This window comes from Rattus norvegicus, chromosome 1 (genome assembly GCF_036323735.1).
Source record: "Rattus norvegicus strain BN/NHsdMcwi chromosome 1, GRCr8, whole genome shotgun sequence".
Taxonomy (NCBI): domain Eukaryota; kingdom Metazoa; phylum Chordata; class Mammalia; order Rodentia; family Muridae; genus Rattus; species Rattus norvegicus.
The window spans coordinates 214,857,602-214,877,542 of NC_086019.1; the positions used below are offsets into that span (position 1 = coordinate 214,857,602).

Consider the following 19,941-nt stretch of genomic DNA (forward strand, 5'->3'; position numbering starts at 1 on the left):
TACGAATGCATTTCTTTTGTCCTGATTCCACATGCATGGTCATTCCAGGGTTCCATAAGACAGAAGAGAAAGGAAGTTCATACCTTGTGGGTACAAGTAAGAAAAATATTGGTACAGACATTGCCAGATGGAGGTGGTGCCAGTTTCGCACAGTAAAAGCCAGGCCTGCCAATACTGTCTGTCCAATTGCTCCAGCACATAATAGCAGTCCTGTTGCCAAGGCTTGGAATTTAGGCCTTGTCCATTCTATAACTGAAAGAAAAGAAAGTGAATCTTGAATTCAAACTCTGTTATAACCTGGATACTTAAACCTCGTAGCAAAGGCACACAGAAAAATCAAATTAAGATGGGAGGGACATGCAGGTCAAAACCAAGGCTTGGCAAATGTCCATTAAAAGTTTTGACTTACTGAGCAAGGCACTATTGGTCAAAACGGTTGAGAAGGAAATCCCTGCCAGGAATCGTAGTGAGCAGTAGATGAGAAAGGTGGGAGCAAAAGCTGCACAGGTTTCAGTGACGGCCATTTGCAGTGAGGCACATATAAGGATTAACCTCCTCCCAAACCTGAGGGAAAGGAAGGATTAGACCATGGGAACAATGCACTTGACATACAAACTGAAGAAATTTTAAGATTATCATCAGTAATCAAGAAACAACTAAAAGTGTGTATCCTGACAAGCAACTGTCTGTGTTTGAAAATAGTGTGAACCAAAGCTTTATCTCCAATTTGCCACTAGCATTTTTCCTAATAATTCAAGCTACAAGACACTGTAGAACATTCAATTTTTAACATAATATAAATACCTTTTGACTAAATTACTTAACATCTATTACTACCTTGTTTCACTGATATGACAAAAAGCTTAATTTTTATCAAATGAAACATTTTTTAAGATTTATGTATTATGTATACAGCATTATGCCTGCAGCCCAGAAGAGGGCACCAGATCTCATGGTTGTGAGCCACCATGTGGCTGCTGGGAATTGAACTCAGGACCTCTTGAAGACCATCCAGTGCTCTTAACCTCTGAGCCATCTCTTCAGCTCCTCAAATGGAAATTTTTATCAAGCAGATTTTTAACAAAACAAAGATTCAAAGAGTCAGGATTCAGAGTTTAAGTGTTAACTAGAAGAGGAATTCTTTCCGCTCTGCTGAACACTGGCATCCTCTATTTGCAGTCATTGACCACCCATATCATACTTCTTTGGATACTTCAGGCAATATACTCAAGTCTAAAGACTGGAACTAGGATCCACAATTAGGAAAAACATGCAGTGTTTCTCTTTCTGGGTCTGGGTTACCTCAGTATACTTTCCAGTTCCATTTTGCTTGCAAATTTCATGATTTCATTTTTCTTTACACCTGAATAAATTCCATTGAATATGTGTACTCATTTTCCTTATTCGCTCATAAAGGACATTTTGGTTATCCCCATTTCCTAGATACTGTGAATATAGTAACTGAACCTAGTTGAGCAAGCATTTCTGGATCTGAATATTGAATATTTGAGTATATAACAAAGAATGATATAGTGGGTGATATGACAGGAAAGCCTTTGGCAAAATCCAACGTGAGTTCATGACAAAAGTCCTGAAGAGAACAGGGTTGTAGGGACCATACCTCAATATAATAAAGGCTATATATGACAATATCATAGCAAATATCACGTTAAATGGGAAAAATTCAAAGCAATCCACCTAAAATCGGGAGTGAGACAGGCCTGTCCACTATCCCCAATCCTTTTCAGTAAAGTGTTTAAATTGCTAGCTAGATCAAGAAGATGAGAGAGGGAAACAAAAGAATACAAATAGGAAAAGAAGTCAAATTAGTCCTGTTTGCAGATGTTACAATACTGTACATAAGTGGACCCATAAATTCCACCTAAAAACTTCTAGAAATGATCAACATTCTTAGTAAACTAACAGGATACAAAATTAACTTTCAAAACAGTATTCTTCCTATACACCAATAACAAAAATTTTTAGAAAGAGATCATAGACACTCCCATTCACAATAGGTTCCAAGAAAATAGAATATCCAGGAATAACCTAACCAAGGATAAAAAATAGCTTTACAATGAAATCTTTAAACCTCCAAAGAAAGATGTTGAGGAAGACACTAGAAACATACATGCTAACACACACACACACACACACACACACACACATTATGTGCATATATACACAGCGATACTAAATATGTTTGAAGCTAAAATAAAAGAGGCACAATGGAACTATATGTATATGAGGGCTCAGGATAGTCCTCCTCTGCTACAGAAAAAGGTAATAACTTGCTTGGCAGAAATGGTTTTCTACTTAAAAAGAGGTGTTTTCAAGCACCAGATCTAAGCTATTAGATCACAAACTTTGACAACAGTTGTCATTAGATTGTTTCATAACCTGAAAGTTATCCTTTGGAAATCATCTGTGGTAGAACCAAAAAAAAAAGTGACAGTCATAGCTTCCCAACACACCCATGGTGCCACAAGTGTCAAAGGACACCCTACCATTGTGCTTGACCAGTAAGGACATGATGCCCCTTCTCTTTGCACCTATAGCTTCAATGCAATGTCCAGGAGAGAGAAAGCACAGTGCCCCTGACACGGTCAATGCTATTTTCAATTTTTTCATTCAAATAGGATGAAAACCATGTGTTGAAACATCTTTGTCTCATTCCTACAGTTGACTGTTTCTCATCTTTCCCAACTATGCTGTGACACTTTCTCTCTACTCCACATCCTGAAACACCTCTATATTTCATGAAGAGGATATTCATGTGTCCACACATCATAGAGACTTTTATTCAAACAACACTCATGACACTGACTGAAATTTCCACTTGTATTTGTAGATCTCTAGGATCAAGGTACAGCTAGAATATAATTTGCAATGGCTTCTTGGATAATGATTGAATGACTCACAGTGATTAAAATACTCACACACAGGGAGAGCCATGAACCAGAGATACTCACCTGTCTGTTAAGGGGCCATATAGGATATTTCCTACTAAGATACCAGTCAAGAATAGAAACTTAGCTATTGAATCCAGTGACTGAGATTCACACACCAGGTCCCACTGAAAGATATCAAGACCATCAAAGTAAGGCTCATAGCCTGTCAGACTATATCAAAATGCTTCAACATATTTCATTCTGGAAGACTCCTGAACTCTTGTCCCATTTCAACACCATCTGACTTCTACCATCCTGGTCTCAGATTAAACCCACCTGACTCCAGAAATCTTCCCTTAGTAACACTAGGGCCTAGTTCTTTAGGTTACACTACTGACTTGTAGACTTGTAGTCCATGCTTTAAAAATTCTCAAACTTGGGGCTGGGGATTTAGCTCAGTGGTAGAGCGCTTGCCTAGGAAGCGCAAGGCCCTGGGTTCGGTCCCCAGCTCCGAAAAAAAGAACCAAAAAAAAAAATTCTCAAACTTGACCATATACTGCAACAATTTAAAACCTTACAAAATGTTCTGGATCCTATACCCAAATACAGCCTCTCATAAGATAGATAGATAGATAGATAGATAGATAGATAGATAGATAGATAGATAGATAGATAGATAGATAGTATAGACAGACAGACAGACAGACATGATAGATAGATAAAGTTATATAGGCATAGCTATAGATATGTTGACAATACTCAAGTTGCAGTCCAGGACCTTGTGCACAGCCCCATTTTACCCTAACACAGAGGGTAAAGTATTGAGACTTTAGAGTGCTAGAGATGGAATCGTGGGCTCATACATGCCACATAAGCATTCTACCAGGGAGCCATACAACTCACTATGGTTTTGTTCAACCTCCTATTTCTCATTTGAAATCAAAACTGAAAAATAAATACCAACTTGTAATATTTATGACAGAGCACATGAATTATTTGCTTAAACTGATTTAATATACGTAAGAATTACTTCTCAAACTGTGGTCATCCCCTAGAGTGAAATAATCAGGAGAACAGGTTCCTATCCTTTATTAGTTGTTAGACTATTGAAAATGTGTTTCACATTTCTTAGATAAATAATCAATATTGGTTAAAAGGTGAAATCTAAGCTCAAAGCATGTGCACTATCCATGCTATTGCTAAACACCTGCCATGAATGTATAACAGAAAATGAAGTCACTTACCTCGGTAATAATGGTGGAAAGAAAGGTGCTTTGGTCATACACCCAGCCATCCACACAGGGCTCTGTGTCTGGCTCTGTCACACTGGAAAAGGTACCGTTTAGATGAAGGAGATCCCACTGTGGTTGGACAAAGCGACGACACTTCTCTGGTCTCAGATCGGAGTCCAGGGGGATAGAGACCCTCAGGAGGTCATCTTGGCTCAGGTTCCCATTGTCATTACCAGAGACAGTGTCATTGTCGAGGATGGGGACCCAGCAGCGATGATTGGGAATGACTGCTGTGAAGTTCTCCAATAGAGAATGAGGAGAAATTATTATGTTGAAGATCAAAATGAAAGTCATCTGAAGGATCTGGAACCTCCCCAGGCTGCCAACTTGATTCAGGAGGTCCTGAAAGGCCATCTAGGACTAATTACTATGTCCAAAGGAAGGCACAAAAATAAATTGCTCTTATGTGAGCCCAAAGGATTTAACAAGTTCTTTTTCACTATAGACCAGATCCTGACCCCTTCTTAATATGTTCCCTTTCCCTTCTGCATCAAGGCCATAGAACAGCTTTCACCTAAAGACTTGGGTGTTATATAAGGAAGCTACTTTCTTTAAGGCCATCAAGAGAAACATTCTGCTGAGTTGCTTTCTGTGCTGAGTCTGTTAAAGATCTACTTTGTGAGATGCTTTGTGCAGTGCCCCTTAATTACCTATGGACATTGACCTGCAAATTCTCTAAAAGCAGACTGTAGTTAATCTAGTATACAATATGCAGTCTTTACTAAATACATAACTTTCCAGTCTCAGCAGTTAGGTGTTTTTCACTTCTGTAATCCATGGAAGGGAGTGCTCAATATTCACCTCAGTTAATAGAGTTAACGAAAAGAATATAAATAGTAGATTAATGCAAATGAGGTATGGCACAAATCTTGGCCCCTGCTACCTGTCCTGTTTCAAGTCTATTCGTGCCATGAATTCAGATTGTAAAGATATGTTAAGATGGTAGGAGGGTGAACAAGGGCAAAATGTTAGGTTTCAAAGAAACCTGGTGTACGTCTCACTCAGTACCTATGGCTCCTCCCAGCAGTTCTTACCGTGCCCCAATCCTAAACCTCTTCCTTCTTTCTTAGGCGTCCATTTCCCTTCCTCCAGCTTCTGATAACTATATAACTCAGGCATTTTGGACATGCAGTCTCTTGGTCTCTTGGTGTTTCTTGGTTCCCAAGTGTTCTCTTCCCCCTCTCCCTTCTCTACTCTCATAGTCTGGTTCAATCTGCTGAATGCTCAGTTTGGACATTCCCAGTGCCTCTGGCTATTCTCTCCCTCAGATCTACAATAAACCTTTCTTCTCAACCATACCTTGCAGATGTCATGTCCTCAGTCTTTTCATTCATCTGGTGCTAAAATCATGATGAACTCCTTTCCTAGGGACTCAGCCTCTCTGAACCAAGCTGCTGATTTGACTCTGCAAAGGTATGAATAGAACATTTGTTCTGCTGGCTTCTACCACCCACCGTGCTTGACTCCAAATCTAGACTCCACTTCTTCAGCTGCTTCTTCCCATTACCTGTTTTAGCCATCCGCAAGTCCTTCCCTACTGGGTAAATATCCTCCCTCCCCCTGCTGGAGCACATATGCCCTCTGAAGCATCCACCATGTGGGCATCTCAACCTTTCTATACACTCTGGGGCCATACCACATGGGCAACTATCTAAGACACTTTACCAGTCTCCCCCTTTTAGAACCTTCCCCTTTGCCCCAAAAGGCTCTACCAGTCCACTTCAGTTGCTGTACAATCTTTAACAAAATTCACCTTAAAGTTTGTAACAACCCAGTTTCTGCCTGTGCCCAGAGCTGACCCTGTGCCAGAGCTCTCTGTACCCAATCCTAAGAGCACAAGAGATCACCACTTCTGCTCACATTCCTGGGCCTAGTGGAACATGACTAAAACCCTCTGGACACAGGGACCAAGGATCAGTCTGGGACAGGATCCTTTCAATTTCTGCCTGCACCTGGACCTGACAGTGTGCCACAGCTCTCTATACTCAAATCCTGCTGCCACAGCTCTCTATATCCAAATCCTGCTGGAAAGAAAGCTGGTCCCCAGGAGTGCTGACACACAGGCTTACAGGAGGGTCAAGCCACTGTCACAGACAGAAAGATCAGCTAAAACCAACAGATTGGGAAAAGATCTTTACCAATCCTACAGCAGATAGAGGCCTTATATCCAAAATATACAAAGAACTCAAGAAGTTAGACCGCAGGGAGACAAATAACCCCATTAAAAAATGGGGTCCAGAGCTAAACAAAGAATTCACAGCTGAGGAATGCCGAATGGCTGAGAAACACCTAAAGAAATGTTCAACATCTTTAGTCATAAGGGAAGTGCAAATCAAAACAACCCTGAGATTTCACCTCACACCAGTGAGAATGGCTAAGATCAAAAACTCAGGTGACAGCAGATGCTGGCGAGGATGTAGAGAAAGAGGAACGCTCCTCCATTGTTGGTGGGATTGCAGACTGGTATAACCATTCTGGAAATCAGTCTGGAGGTTCCTCAGAAAATTGGACATTGAACTGCCTGAGGATCCAGCTATACCTCTCTTGGGCATATACCCAAAAGATGCCCCAACATATAAAAAAGACACATGCTCCACTATGTTCATAGCAGCCTTATTTATAATAGCCAGAAGCTGGAAAGAACCCAGATGCCCTTCAACAGAGGAATGGATACAGAAAATGTGGTACATCTACACAATGGAATATTACTCAGCTATCAAAAACAATGCCTTTATGAAATTCATAGGCAAATGGCTGGAACTGGACAATATCATCCTGAGTGAGGTAACCCAATCACAGAAAAACACACATGGTATGCACTCATTGATAAGTGGATATTAGCCCAAATGCTTGAATTACCCTAGATGCACAGAACACATGAAACTCAAGAAGGATGACCAAAATGCGAATGCTTCACTCCTTCTTTAAAAGGGGAACAAGAATACCCTTGGCAGGGAATAGGGAGGCTAAGATTAAAACAGAGGCGGAAGGAATACCCATACAGAGCCTGCCCCACATGTGGCCCATACATATACAGCCACCCAATTAGACAAGATGGATGAAGCAAAGAAGTGCAGGCCGACAGGAACCGGTTGTAGATCTCTCCTGAGAGATAGCCAGAATACAGCAAATACATAGGGGAATGCCAGCAGCAAACCACTGAACTGAGAACGGGACCCCCGTTGAAGGAATCAGAGAAAGAACTGGAAGAGCTTGAAGGGGCTCAAGACCCCATATGAACAACAATGCCAAGCAACCAGAGCTTCCAGGGACTAAGCCACTACCTAAAGACTATACATGGACTGACCCTGGGCTCCAACCTCATAGGTAGCAATGAATAGCCTAGTAAGAGCACCAGTGGAAGGGGAAGCCCTTGGTCCTGCTAAGACTGAACCCCCAGTGAATGTGATTGTTGGGGGGAGGGTGGTAATGGGGAGAGGATGGGGAGGGGAACACCCATATATAGGGGAGGAGGAGGGGTTAGGGGGATGTTGGCCCAGAAACCGGGAAAGGGAATAACAATCGAAATGTAAATAAGAAATACTAGGGGACTGGAGAGATGGCTCAGCGGTTAAGAGCACTGACTGCTCTTCCAGAGGTCCTGAGTTCAAATCCCAGTAACCACATGGTGGCTCACAACCATCTGTAATGAAACCTGATGCCCTCTTCTGGTGTGTCTGAACAGTGTACTCACGTACATAAAATAAATAAAATATATATATATGATTTATTTTTAAAAAAAGAAATACTTAAGTTAATAAAGAAAAGAAAGAAAGAAAGAAAGAAAGAAAGAAAGAAAGAAAGAAAGAAAGAAAGAAAGTGTCGCGCCCACCTCGTCCGGCAAGGAAGACGCAACACGGTTGGATTCTTCTCAACAGCCTTTACTGCAGGACACCTTCTTTGTTGATACAGGGAGGCGGCGGCAGCCAGCCCTAAGTGTTACAGCTCCAAGTGTTACAGCTCCAAGTGTTACAGCTTTAAGTGTTACCGCTCGGCTTATATACACAACAGTATGCTAATCTTCTTTCAGGGATTGGTGGGGCACGAGTCACCCCACTGCATCCCAGCTACTTGTCCTCCAGAGATTGGCGAGGCATGAACTCCCATTTAGCATAGTACCGCCCCAGCCAGACTGACGTCAGGTGCAAAACTCCACGCATGCTCAGTACTGTTGTTAGGAGGGCGCCAGATTCACCTCATTATCATACAGCTGTCGCACCGCTCCCTACATCTCCCCCTTTTTTGTTTAATAAAATGACTGGTCTAGATCTGGGTGTCACGTCAATCTTGTCATTGCTCCTGTCTTAGGTCGTTCCTGACGATGACTCGGCCTTACCCGTCGTTGGGTCACCCTATCGCCACCGGGCCCCGTGTCTTAGGTTGGTCCGAGCTCGAGGAAAGTTGCCCGTCCCTGGATACAATGACCCCACATGACTGTGACAAAAATGATCTAGGGCGAACTCTTAATCTTTCAAAGAGGCCAGCCATACATTGGGAGAAGCACCATTGTCAATGGCAGTCATAGCCTGGTAAACAACCGCTTTGTGTCTGGCATGTTCTCTTTTTAAACGGCCAATAAGCCAGAGACATACTCCGCATCCCAGGAGGACAATAGCTCCCCAGGCAAACATGCCCGCCCACTCCTTAAAAAAGGAGAAAGCATTGGTAATCCATGAGGTAAAGTCTTCAATTGTGATGGGGTCCAGCCTAGTGCTGTTGAGGACAGCAATCTGCATCAGCAATTGTCTGGATAGTTGCTCTGCTTTCATGGACCAGTTTCCTTTCAGATAATTTGAGATTTCTTTGCTCTGTTGAGAATGTTGAGAAAAGTTGGCTTGCAAAGGAGTAATGCATAAACCTCTTAGGGAGGAAACGCAAGACAGCTGTGTCATATGATACAGTGCTTCAATTTGTTCTTGAACTAAATCTATCCTTTGATTGGCTAATAGAAGGCCAGATGCCAAATGAGTATTAAATTCTTCTTGTATCTCTAGCGCCATTGCAGTTCTTTCTACAATCTGATTGACAGTCTCAGCCGTCTGTATTTGATTGGTCATAGCAATTGCAGCTGTGGTAGCTGCGGCAGCAGACAGCACGATGGCTGAAATTATGACTGCCGTAATTCCAAAATCTCTTTTGGTTCACAGCAAATTAAGAATAGGAAAACTATCTGGGTTTGCCTCTACTGGGATTGGCACAAAGGAGGGAATCTTGACCATTACTGCGGTGTCATTGTTGCCATCTCAGCATTCAGCTAAATAGCAGACTACATCAGAGCTATTACAATTTAAAACACCATTGTTGACATTAGTGCTTATCAGAAAGAAAAAGGTGATCTAACACATACTGAAGTACTAGTGGCAGTATTATGTTCCAAGAGGTTATTATATTGAATATTGGTCAACCTGGTATCATTTTTTCTGGTAGCCGAAACATTATACAGCGTGAAGTTCTCACCCATCAACCTAGCAAAGGGGGTCAGGGATGTATATGCCCCTTGCTCATTGGACAGCACCCATTGAAACCAAGGCCAGAGATTATGCTTGCCAGTCTTATTCTCCCCCCAGTCATACTGTACATGGCCAAGAGGAGGGGAAAATTCAAATCCCGGTAGGAATTGTTTTGTTCTATGGAATGGACTCTGACATGGGGTAAAATTAGGTGGAAACTCTTGATGCAGGGGGCAAGCGGGTAAGACTCTACGACGGGTAGAGCTATTCTGTGCATAGTTACCTTGCCCTGGGCGTGATGGAACACTACAATTATGCATCACAATTAGTGTTGTAATGTTCAGATCAGCAGAACTATCGACTGACATGTCCTCGCTCTGTGAAGAGACTCCCTGGGCAATTTGACTCAAAGCAGCCAGGATGATCCCGGTGTTCATTGTGCTGTCACTTATAGGATTCAACCAATTAGCTAACGTGGCTCTACGCAACCAAATACAGGGCAGGGAAGAGTCTTTAATGGTAAAACATAAGGTATGCAACAGAGAAACGTTAGTGGCGGCATACCGTTGGGGCATTTCTCCAGTTGGCACTATACAAGGAACATCACGCAAACAGGAGGTAGAGAAAAAGGTTGGTAAAACAGTAGAATTGCTATGAACTGGCATGGGTACTGGCCAGGATCTGGCAATAGCCCACAGGGTGATTGAATTAACCTGTATTATCATTCCCAGTAGCAATACTAGGGTTCGTAGTCTCATCTTCAGGAAGAGCAGAAGGTAATTTTCGAGTCAAGCGCTCAGGTACCCAAATGGGATTTTCTTGATTCTGCGGAAAAACACAAATTGCTCCCCTAGATCTCGAAATCACGGGATCTGGGCCACGCCATTCATCAGTTAAGACATCCTTCCACTTTACTTCTACATTAGTTATAGGTGTAGTAGCAGCATGGCGATCCGCAGCAGAGCGGCCATGCGCATCCAAAACTAAGAAATTTAGAGTAAAAAGAGCTAAAGAAAGTTGTTCTTTTGGTGTTCAGCTGCTGGCAATTCCCTCTTTTTGTTTTTTTATCAGCTCTTTTAAGGTACGATGTACTCTTTCCACAATTCTTTGACCTTGGGGATTGTATGGCAATCCTGTAGTATGTTTGACCTGCATTGTCTGGCAAAATGTCTGAAAGGACTTTGCAGTGTAGGCAGGCCCGTTGTCCGTCTTGAGACTATCAGGCTTTCCCCAGGCTGCCCATGCCTCTAAGCAATGGCTAATGGCATTACGAGCCTTTTCACCAGTCATCAGAGTAGTATGTATAATACCAGAACATGTATCAACAGAAACATGAGCATATTTTAAATTTCCAAATTGAGATATGTGTGTGACATCCATCTGCCAAAGTTTTAGCGGGATCAGACCACGAGGGTTAATCCCTACATGAGGAGGGTGGTGAAATTGAACACAATTCTGGCAACTTAACACCACATCACGAGCTGCAGCTCTAGAGATTTTAAATTTTTGTTGAAGAGTAAAGGCAGGTACATGAAACTTTTGATGAAATTCTCTAGCGAGATCAACCGGAGCAGCATGAAAAATAAACTCTCTACGAGTACTAGCATCCACCAGGGCGTTATTACTGGTCATGGGACCAGGCAAATTAGTATGGGCTCGAATATGTTGTATGAAAAATTTATTTTTTCTGGCCCAAATCAAATTTTGTAATTCTAAAAGAATTTGACATACAGTACTAGTCGACCGAATTGGCCCTGCAATTTCAAGTGAGCGCACCGCATTAACCACATAAGCAGAGTCAGAAATTAAATTAAAAGAATCATGAAATCTTTTGAAAACTTCCAATACAATTTTACATTCTGTAATTTGGGGGGTACCTGGACTATATTGAATTAATACTGGTTCTTGAGAATCAACCATATAGGCACCTACACCTGTTTTGGAGCCATCTGTATAAATATCTAACGCTCCAGACAAAGGCTCTGAGGCAGTGATCTTAGGAAAGATCACTGGATGTTCAGTAAAAAATTGTAGCAAAGGATCCTTAGGATAATGATTGTCAAACTCTCCATCAAAACTACAGCGCAATATGGCCCAATCATCTATCAATGCACACAATGTTTCTACCTGAGTGGTTGTATATGGTATAATAATTTTCTTTGGTGAAATACCAAAATGCTGAATGCAAGATTTAACGCCTAATATAGCTAGCTCTGCAACAGCAGAAGGGTAATATTCAAGGGTTTTATTAGGAGAAATATGGGGATAAATCCAAAGAAGTGGACCTTGTTGCCATAATACTCCTGTAGGTTGACAAAAAGTTCTCAGTATACACAAAAGCAGATCTTCCTCTTCCTTGTACCTTTTTAGTATTGCCTTTTCTAGTCTTTCTTCTACTTTCCTCAAGGATAATCGTGCTTCCTTGGTTAAAACACGGGGTGAAGTAAGCTGAGAATCCCCTTTCAGGATCTCATAAAGTGGTTGTAAATCTACATTGGGCATTTTAATATAGGGTCGAATCCTAGTAATTTTTGAAAGTCATTTAATGTTTTTAAATGGTAATTCAATTTTTTGAGGAGAAATGCTATGAGAAGTGATTTTAGTTCCTAAATATTCTCCCATTTGGCCCATTTGAACCTTTTCAGGTGCTATGAACAATTGATTGTTTTCAAGCACCTTAACCACTTTTGTATAGGCCGCTTCTAGGGCGGCTAGTATAAACATTTAGCCAGCCCCCTGGGGAGCTTGCCCAGCCAACTTAGGCTTCTAGCTACAGATGTAGGCTCCAAAAGCCAATTGAAACTTTTTATTTATTTGTTCCTTTCTTGAAAGGAGTTAAAGCTACATCAATGGGTGAATCAACCAGCATTTAAAGTTTTAACCATTTTTTTTCTTTTAAACATGAAACACAAAACATTCAAGCAAGGAGAAGCAAAACCCAGACATAAATTGACATACATCCACAGCTTGGTGCACCAAGGACAGACAATAGACACAGAGGAAAAGAACTAGATGGTGTTCCACCAAAGGAACCTAGACATCCTACCTAAAGAACCCAGAACCAGAAACAAGCACTTCTCCAATAGGAGCCAGCAAGGAGGCAAGACGTCTCCCACCTCCTTCTGTTCCCAGGAGAGCTTCAAAAAACTTAAGCTCATTTCCTTCTTTTGCCAAAGCATCTGTGGAGAGTTCGGGAGGACTGTTTTTCTCAACCCCATTCTCTCTCTTGCCTAGGGTGTATATTGTCTCTAGTCAGGGTCCAAAGACTAAAAGCATCTATGAGAATCGACTTTGCTTCTCTAGATTTTAACATAACTCTAAAAGAACACATTACCATTATTACCTTGTCCCCTTTTGACCACTACCATTACCCCAAGTCTTTATCTTTGCACATGCTTTAAATTTCTGTGATACTTCTGAATTCTGCTTACTGGGGCCTTTAAAATCTGTATCCACCACCTGAGTTCCCATTCTAGGGGTCAATATGAGTCTGGTGGTGGAACTGAGGTGGAGTCTTGTGCTTCTTTTTGTTGCTCTGCGGGAGGCCCGGGACCCGATGGTTCTACCTTTACTTTCACTTTCTCTAAGCTGTCAGTGATGCTTTCTAGATTGTCTGACATTTCTAAGGTCAAGGCTTTTAAAGAATATATCTTTTTTGTTTCCTGGTCCTGATTATCCTCTTTTTTCATCTCTGCCTTCTCTCTGTTCCTTTTATCTCCTTTTCTTTTCTGTTTTTTCTTTCAAGACCTTTACTCCCTCTGACATACTTTCTTGTTGCTCTGCAAGGACCCTCTGACCTGTCCTAACTGCTCTAACCGCTTCCCACACAAAGAAAAAAAAAAAAACAAAATTACAAGCCTTACCCACAAAGGATCCATTGGAAACAACATTGCTGCAGACTGCAGACCTTTTAGCCTCTAAACCAAGGCTTCCATCGTCTCTGCTCACCTCCAGAGAACTTTATCGTCCCTTACCGGGAACTTTTCCGACGTCGCTCGTCCTGAAGCTGAAGAGTTCTGAGATCCACGAGGATGTCCTCGTCCCCGTACGGGCCACCACTTTGTCGCGCCCACCTCGTCCGGCAAGGAAGACGCAACACGGTTGGATTCTTCTCAACAGCCTTTACTGCAGGACACCTTCTTTGTTGATACAGGGAGGCGGCGGCAGCCAGCCCTAAGTGTTACAGCTCCAAGTGTTACAGCTCCAAGTGTTACAGCTTTAAGTGTTACCGCGCCGAGCGGCAAAGCCGCTCGGCTTATATACACAACAGTATGCTAATCTTCTTTCAGGGATTGGTGGGGCACGAGTCACCCCACTGCATCCCAGCTACTTGTCCTCCAGAGATTGGCGAGGCATGAACTCCCATTTAGCATAGTACCGCCCCAGCCAGACTGACGTCAGGTGCAAAACTCCACGCATGCTCAGTACTGTTGTTAGGAGGGCGCCAGATTCACCTCATTATCATACAGCTGTCGCACCGCTCCCTACAAGAAAGAAAGAAAGAAAGGAAGAAAGGAAGGAAGGAAGGAAGAAAGACCAGCTAACACCAGATATAACCAGAGAGCAAGATGCAAAGGTGAGAACCTAAGCAACCGAAACCAAGGCCACTTGGCATCATCAAAACACAGTTCCCCCACCACAGCAAGCCCTGGGTAACCCAACACACCAGAAAAGAAAGATTCACCAGGATCAAGTAGGCTTCATCCCAGGGATGCAGGGATGGTTCAGTATATGGAAATCCATCAAAGTAATCCACTATGTAAACTAACTCAAGAACAAAAACCACATGGCATCTGAGAAATGCTGAGAAAGCATTTGACAAAATTCAATACCCCTTCAAGATAAAAGTCCTGGAAGATCAGGAATTCAAGGCTAATACCTAAACGTAGTAAAAGCAATATACAGCAAACCCATAGCTAACATCAAACTAAAGGGAGGGAAACTTGAAGCAATCCCACTAAAATCAGAGACTAGACAAGGTGGCCCAATCTCTCCCTACTTATTCAATATAGTTCTCGAAGTCCTAGCCAGAGCAATCAGACAAAAGGAGGTCAAAGGATACAAATGGGAAAGGAAGAAGTCAAAATGTCACTATGTGCAGATTGTATGGTAATATACTTAAGTGACTCCAAAAGTTCCACCAGAGAACTACTAAACCTGATAAACAACTTTAGCAAAGTGGCTGGATAGAAAATTACCTCAAACAAATCAGTAGCCTTCCTCTACTCAAAGGATAAACAGAGAAAGAAATTAAGGAAATGACACCCTTCGCAATAGTCCCAAATAACATAAAATACCTCGGGATGATTTTAACAAGCAACTGAAAGATCTGTATGACAAGAACTTCAAGTCAGAAACTGAAGAAGATCTCAGAAGATGGAAATACCTCCCATGCTCATGGGTTGGCAGGATTAATATAGTAAAAAAAAAATGGCCATTCTGCCAAAAGCAATCTACAGATTCAATGCAATCCCCATCAAAATTCCTACTCAATTCTTCATATAGTTAGAAAGACCAATTTGCAAATTCATTTGGAGTAACAAAAAAATTCAGGATAGAGAAAACTATACTCAACAATAAAAGAACTTCTGGGGGAATCACCATCCCTGCCTCAAGCAGTATTACAGAGCAATAGTCATAAAAACTATGGTATTGGTACAGAGACGGGAAGGTATATCAGTGGAATAGAATTGAAGACCCAGAAATGAACTTACACAACTATGGTCACTTGATCTTTGACAAAGGAGCTAAAACCATCCTATGGGAAAAAAATAGCATTTTCAACAAATGGTGCTGGTTCAACTGGAGGTCAGCATGTAGAAGAATACAAATTCATCATTTTTTTGCTCTGTACAAAGCTTAAGTCCAACTGGATCAAGGACCTCCACATCAAACAATATACACTCAAATTAATGGAAGAAAAAGTGGGGAAGAGTCTCAATCACATGGGCACTGGGGAAATTTTCCTGAACAAAACACCAATGGCTCATGCTTTAAGATCAAGAATTGACAAATGGGAACTCAAAAAATTGCAAAGCTTCTGTAAGGCAAAGGACACTGTGGTTAGGACAAAACATCAACCAACAGATTGGGAAAAGATCTTTACCAATCCTACAGCTGATAGAGGGCTAATATTCAATATATACAAAGAACTAAAGAAGTTAGACTCCAGAGAGTCAAATAACCCTATTAAAAAAATGGGGTACAGAGCTAAACAAAACATTCTCAGCTGAGGATTATCAAATGGCTAAAAAGCACCTAAAGAAATGTTCACCATCCTTAGTCATTGGGGAAATGCAAATCAAAACAACCCTGAGATTTCACCTCACACCAGTGAGCAATGGCTAAGGTGACAGAACTCAGGTGACAGCAGATGCTGGCGAGGATGCGGAAGAAAAGGAACACTCCTCCATTGTTGGTGGGATTGCAAACTGGTACAACCACTCTGGAAATCAGTCTGGAGTTCCTCAGAAAATTGGACATTGTGCTACCTGAGGACCCAGCTATACCTCTCTTGGGCATATACCCAAAAGATGCTCCACAACAAAGACACATGCTCCACTATGTTCATAGCAGCCATATTTATAATATCCAGAAGCTGGAAAGAACCCAGATGCCCTTCAACAGAGGAATGGATACAGAAAATGTGGTATATCTACACAATGGAATATTACTCAGCGATCAAAAACAATGCCTTTATGAAATTCATAGGCAAATGAATGGAACTGGAAAATATCATCCTGAGTGAGGTAACCCAATCACAGAAAAACACACATGATATGTACTCATTGAAAAGTAGATATTAGCCCAAAAGCTGGAATTACCCAAGATGCAATACATAGACCACATGAAGCTCAAGAAGGACAACCAAAGTGCAGAAGCTTCACTTTTTCTTAAAAGGGGGAACAAAAATATTCATAGGAGAAGATACGGAGGCAAAGTTTGCAACAGAAACTGAAAGAATGGCCATTCAGAGCCTGCCCCACATGGGTATACAGCCACCAAAACTAGGTAAGATTGATAAAGCCAAGAAGTACTTGCTGACAGGAACCAGATAGAGATGTTTTCTGAGAGGCACAGCCAGAGCATGTCAAATACAGAGGCGAATGCTAGCAGCAAACCATTGGACTGAGAACGGGATCCCCGTTGGAGGAATTAGAGAAAGGATTAAAAGAGCTGAATGGACTTGCAACCCCATAAGAACAACAATACCGACCAATCAGAGCTCTCAGGGACTAAGCCACTACCCATAGACTATACATGGACTGACCCATGGCTTCAGATGTATATGTAGCAGAGGATGGCCTTGTTGGGCACCAATGGAAGGAGAAGGCCTTGGTCCTGCCAAGGCTGGACCCCCACCCCCCCAGTGTAGGGGAATGTCATTGAGCATGAAGGGAGGTGAATGGGTAGGGGAACACCCTTATAAAAGAAGGGGAGGGGTAATGGGATAGGGGGCTTATGTCGGAGTAACCGGGAAAGAGAATAATAACATTTGAAATGTAAATTAAAAAATATCCAATAAAAGAAAAAAATGTAATGGATATCTGTCTTGAGCCTACATGACCTGTGGTCAGTCCTCCACCTGTGAAGGGGATTGGGGCAACTAATGGTCGCAAATCTATAAAGAGCTGTGGGCTAGTGACGGGCCTGGTTTCCTAGGATTCAGGCAAAACGCCTACCATCCTTCAGGGTCACCAGGGTTTCAAACCTCCTCAACCCAGAACCAGAGTGTATTTCACTGTCCCACAGTGAAATCCTTCACCTCAATTCAGCAAGAAGCAATTATAATAAGTCTGTGATTCCAATCTCTTAAATTGGAGGTAGGTGGTCATTTTATGAGTTATAAATATGTTTTCTTTTTAGGAAATGATATACAAATAATCTTGGACAGGGATAAAACAAAATAGGGGACTTAGGCTCAGGTATGTCTATCTTTCCTCCTCTCTATCATTCTTTCTTTTTAGATACAAGATAAGAGGTTGAAAAGAAAAAGGGGATATTGACATATGAGAATATTAGACAAATAGGAGTGGATTATTGAATATATTCTTAAACCAAAAAAAAATTTATAGCCATAATCTTACATTGGTAAAGATCTTTATATTTTGATGCAAAATTGAAGTTATAATTTGCTACATTGGTACAGAATTTTATACATTAATACAAAATAAGGTTATTTTGATTCATTGGTCTAGGTTATTATATATTAATACAAATTTAAGTGATTTTGAGACATATAATATATATGTATTTTTAATAATTTTTGAGGTATTATACTTATGTAATTCTTAAAGATCCAATAGAAAATTCTAGTCCATTTGAAAGCTGCCATTACAAACTATTAAGGATGATTAAGAAATACAAATTAGGGGTTGGGGATTTAGCTCAATGGTAGAGCGCTTGCTAGGCCCTGGGTTCAGTCCTCAGCTCCGAAAAAAAAAAAGAAAAGAAATACAAATTAATAGATAATCAAAGTCATGGTCATGTTAGATATTAGTTTAGTTAATTACAATAAAATGTTTTCAAGGTTATTCAGATAGTAAATAGCTAAGAATAAAAAATATTTAACAATTCAGGTATACTGTAGATAAATAGGTGATCTTCAATAACCGCGAGAGTCACAGAATATGATGTTTAAACATAATTTTATTAATTTAAGATCGTTTTTGATTTTGAGACATACCAAATTCTGGCAGTAACCCATTTGACTTGGAAAGATGATAAGCATCCAAAAAAAAAAAAAACCTATATGGAATTATCTCAATTGTGGCAAGCTAGGCACTGAGCAGAGAAAATGACCTAACTTCATCTGCAGACAAATGCTGTCCAAAAGGGAAAAATGGACATAGGATAGTCATGGATATAGAATAGTCAGTTGCCAAGATCTGCAAAGACAGAGTAAGCAAGTCCTTCATAATTCCTGCTTCACATAAGGTTTGTCTGATATTTTGGGCCAGAAGGCTGAAGATAGATGATCTAACATTATAAAGAATATTTGGGACTGTCAAAGTGGTCAGTTGTCTCTGTCATTTCTATAATTTTTGAGAGTTATGTTCCTGCACATCCTACATACTCAAATAATATTTATTCCTTGTAAGGTCTCAAATGAGGTTGAAGACTAGATAGTCATAATTGTAATACAAGTTTAAATTCTTTAGGTCTAAGAATATGTTTTTAAGTTAATATATAAATTAGGATAAAATCTTATTTAAATTCAGAACTCTGAACTCACCAAGATAGGATAGATAACAAAATACCTTCTCCTGAATTGCTGAACACAAACTGGATTTTTGTATTAATTATTCATTTTATTTATTTAAACTCCAAATACTGCCCCCCTCCTTATCCCATCTTGCAGAGTTCTTTCCCCCATCCACCCTCCCCTTCATCTCTAAGAGGGTAGTTCCTGTCTTTATCACACACACACACACACACACACCACACACCCTTCGGGAGGTGGGGTGGGAATAGGCATGCAAATCCATCTTGAATGCAGGTGGAAGTGCCAGAAGGAAGGTAGGTCTCTGAGATCCCAGCTGTCTTGGGGGCTGGTGTGGGGGCTTTCACCTGTGTCCCTAGGTAGAGCATGTAGAGGTGTGGATCAGACAACAAACTTGATTTTAAATGTATCTCTTAATATTTTTTATAATTGTCCTACTGAATGGTATTTATTATTATAAGAGAAAGAGTTATTTTATTTAGACAAAAAAAAAGGGGGGGGGGTGTTGAGGTTTGGTCTTTTGCTATGTTGTAATTCTAAATACTGGCTGCCAAGGACAAGAGAATCTGTACATAGATCCAAGTGAGACCATAACCTTGACCCCCTAATTCCTAATTGGTTATGCCTATAGCTGAGCAGAAGAGAGATAGGCAGGGTTCGTTGTTTGTTGTTGTTGTTGTTGTTGTTGTTTCCAAGCTTGGGGTCTAAGAAGAACCATGAGGAGCAGAAGAGAGAAGAAAGTAGAGAGAAAAAGAGATGCTATAGGGTAGGTGAGTCATGAAAACACAGCCATGAGGGCTGGCCAATTGAACTTAAGATCAGTCCAAATGAAATATGACAAGATATAACTTGGGGGGATCTCTAGAACATTCCAGAGACCTGAGATAGGGAAGGATCCCAGGAGTCTATAGGAGTATCTTTAGCTGAGACCCATAGCAGTGAAGATATGGATCCTGAAGTGGCCACTTCCTGTAGCCAAACATGACTCCCAGTGGAGGGATAAGGACAACAACCAACCCACAAAACCTTCAACCCAGAATGTGTCCTGTCTTCAAGAAATACAAGGGAAAAGATAGAGCAGAGAT

General features: G+C 41.1%; 1 protein-coding gene across 2 annotated transcripts in view; it reads right to left on the reverse strand.

Annotated features, from left to right (window-relative positions):
* Positions 1 to 19,941, reverse strand: part of Slc22a25 (solute carrier family 22, member 25) — a 188,699-nt gene that overhangs the window by 89,765 nt on the left and 78,993 nt on the right. Inside the window, exons 2-6 of one of the 2 annotated variants that reach the window (XM_039093137.2) lie at positions 5,483 to 5,588; positions 4,136 to 4,423; positions 2,973 to 3,076; positions 410 to 564; positions 84 to 252 (exon numbers count right to left, since the gene is read on the reverse strand). In XM_039093137.2, the coding sequence (XP_038949065.1) occupies positions 84 to 252; positions 410 to 524 (284 nt within the window). In that variant the 5' untranslated portion in view covers positions 525 to 564; positions 2,973 to 3,076; positions 4,136 to 4,423; positions 5,483 to 5,588. Of the gene's footprint in view, positions 1 to 83; positions 253 to 409; positions 565 to 2,972; positions 3,077 to 4,135; positions 4,740 to 5,482; positions 5,589 to 19,941 lie in introns of those variants that run through there. The other variant, NM_138908.3, reaches the window with a different exon arrangement.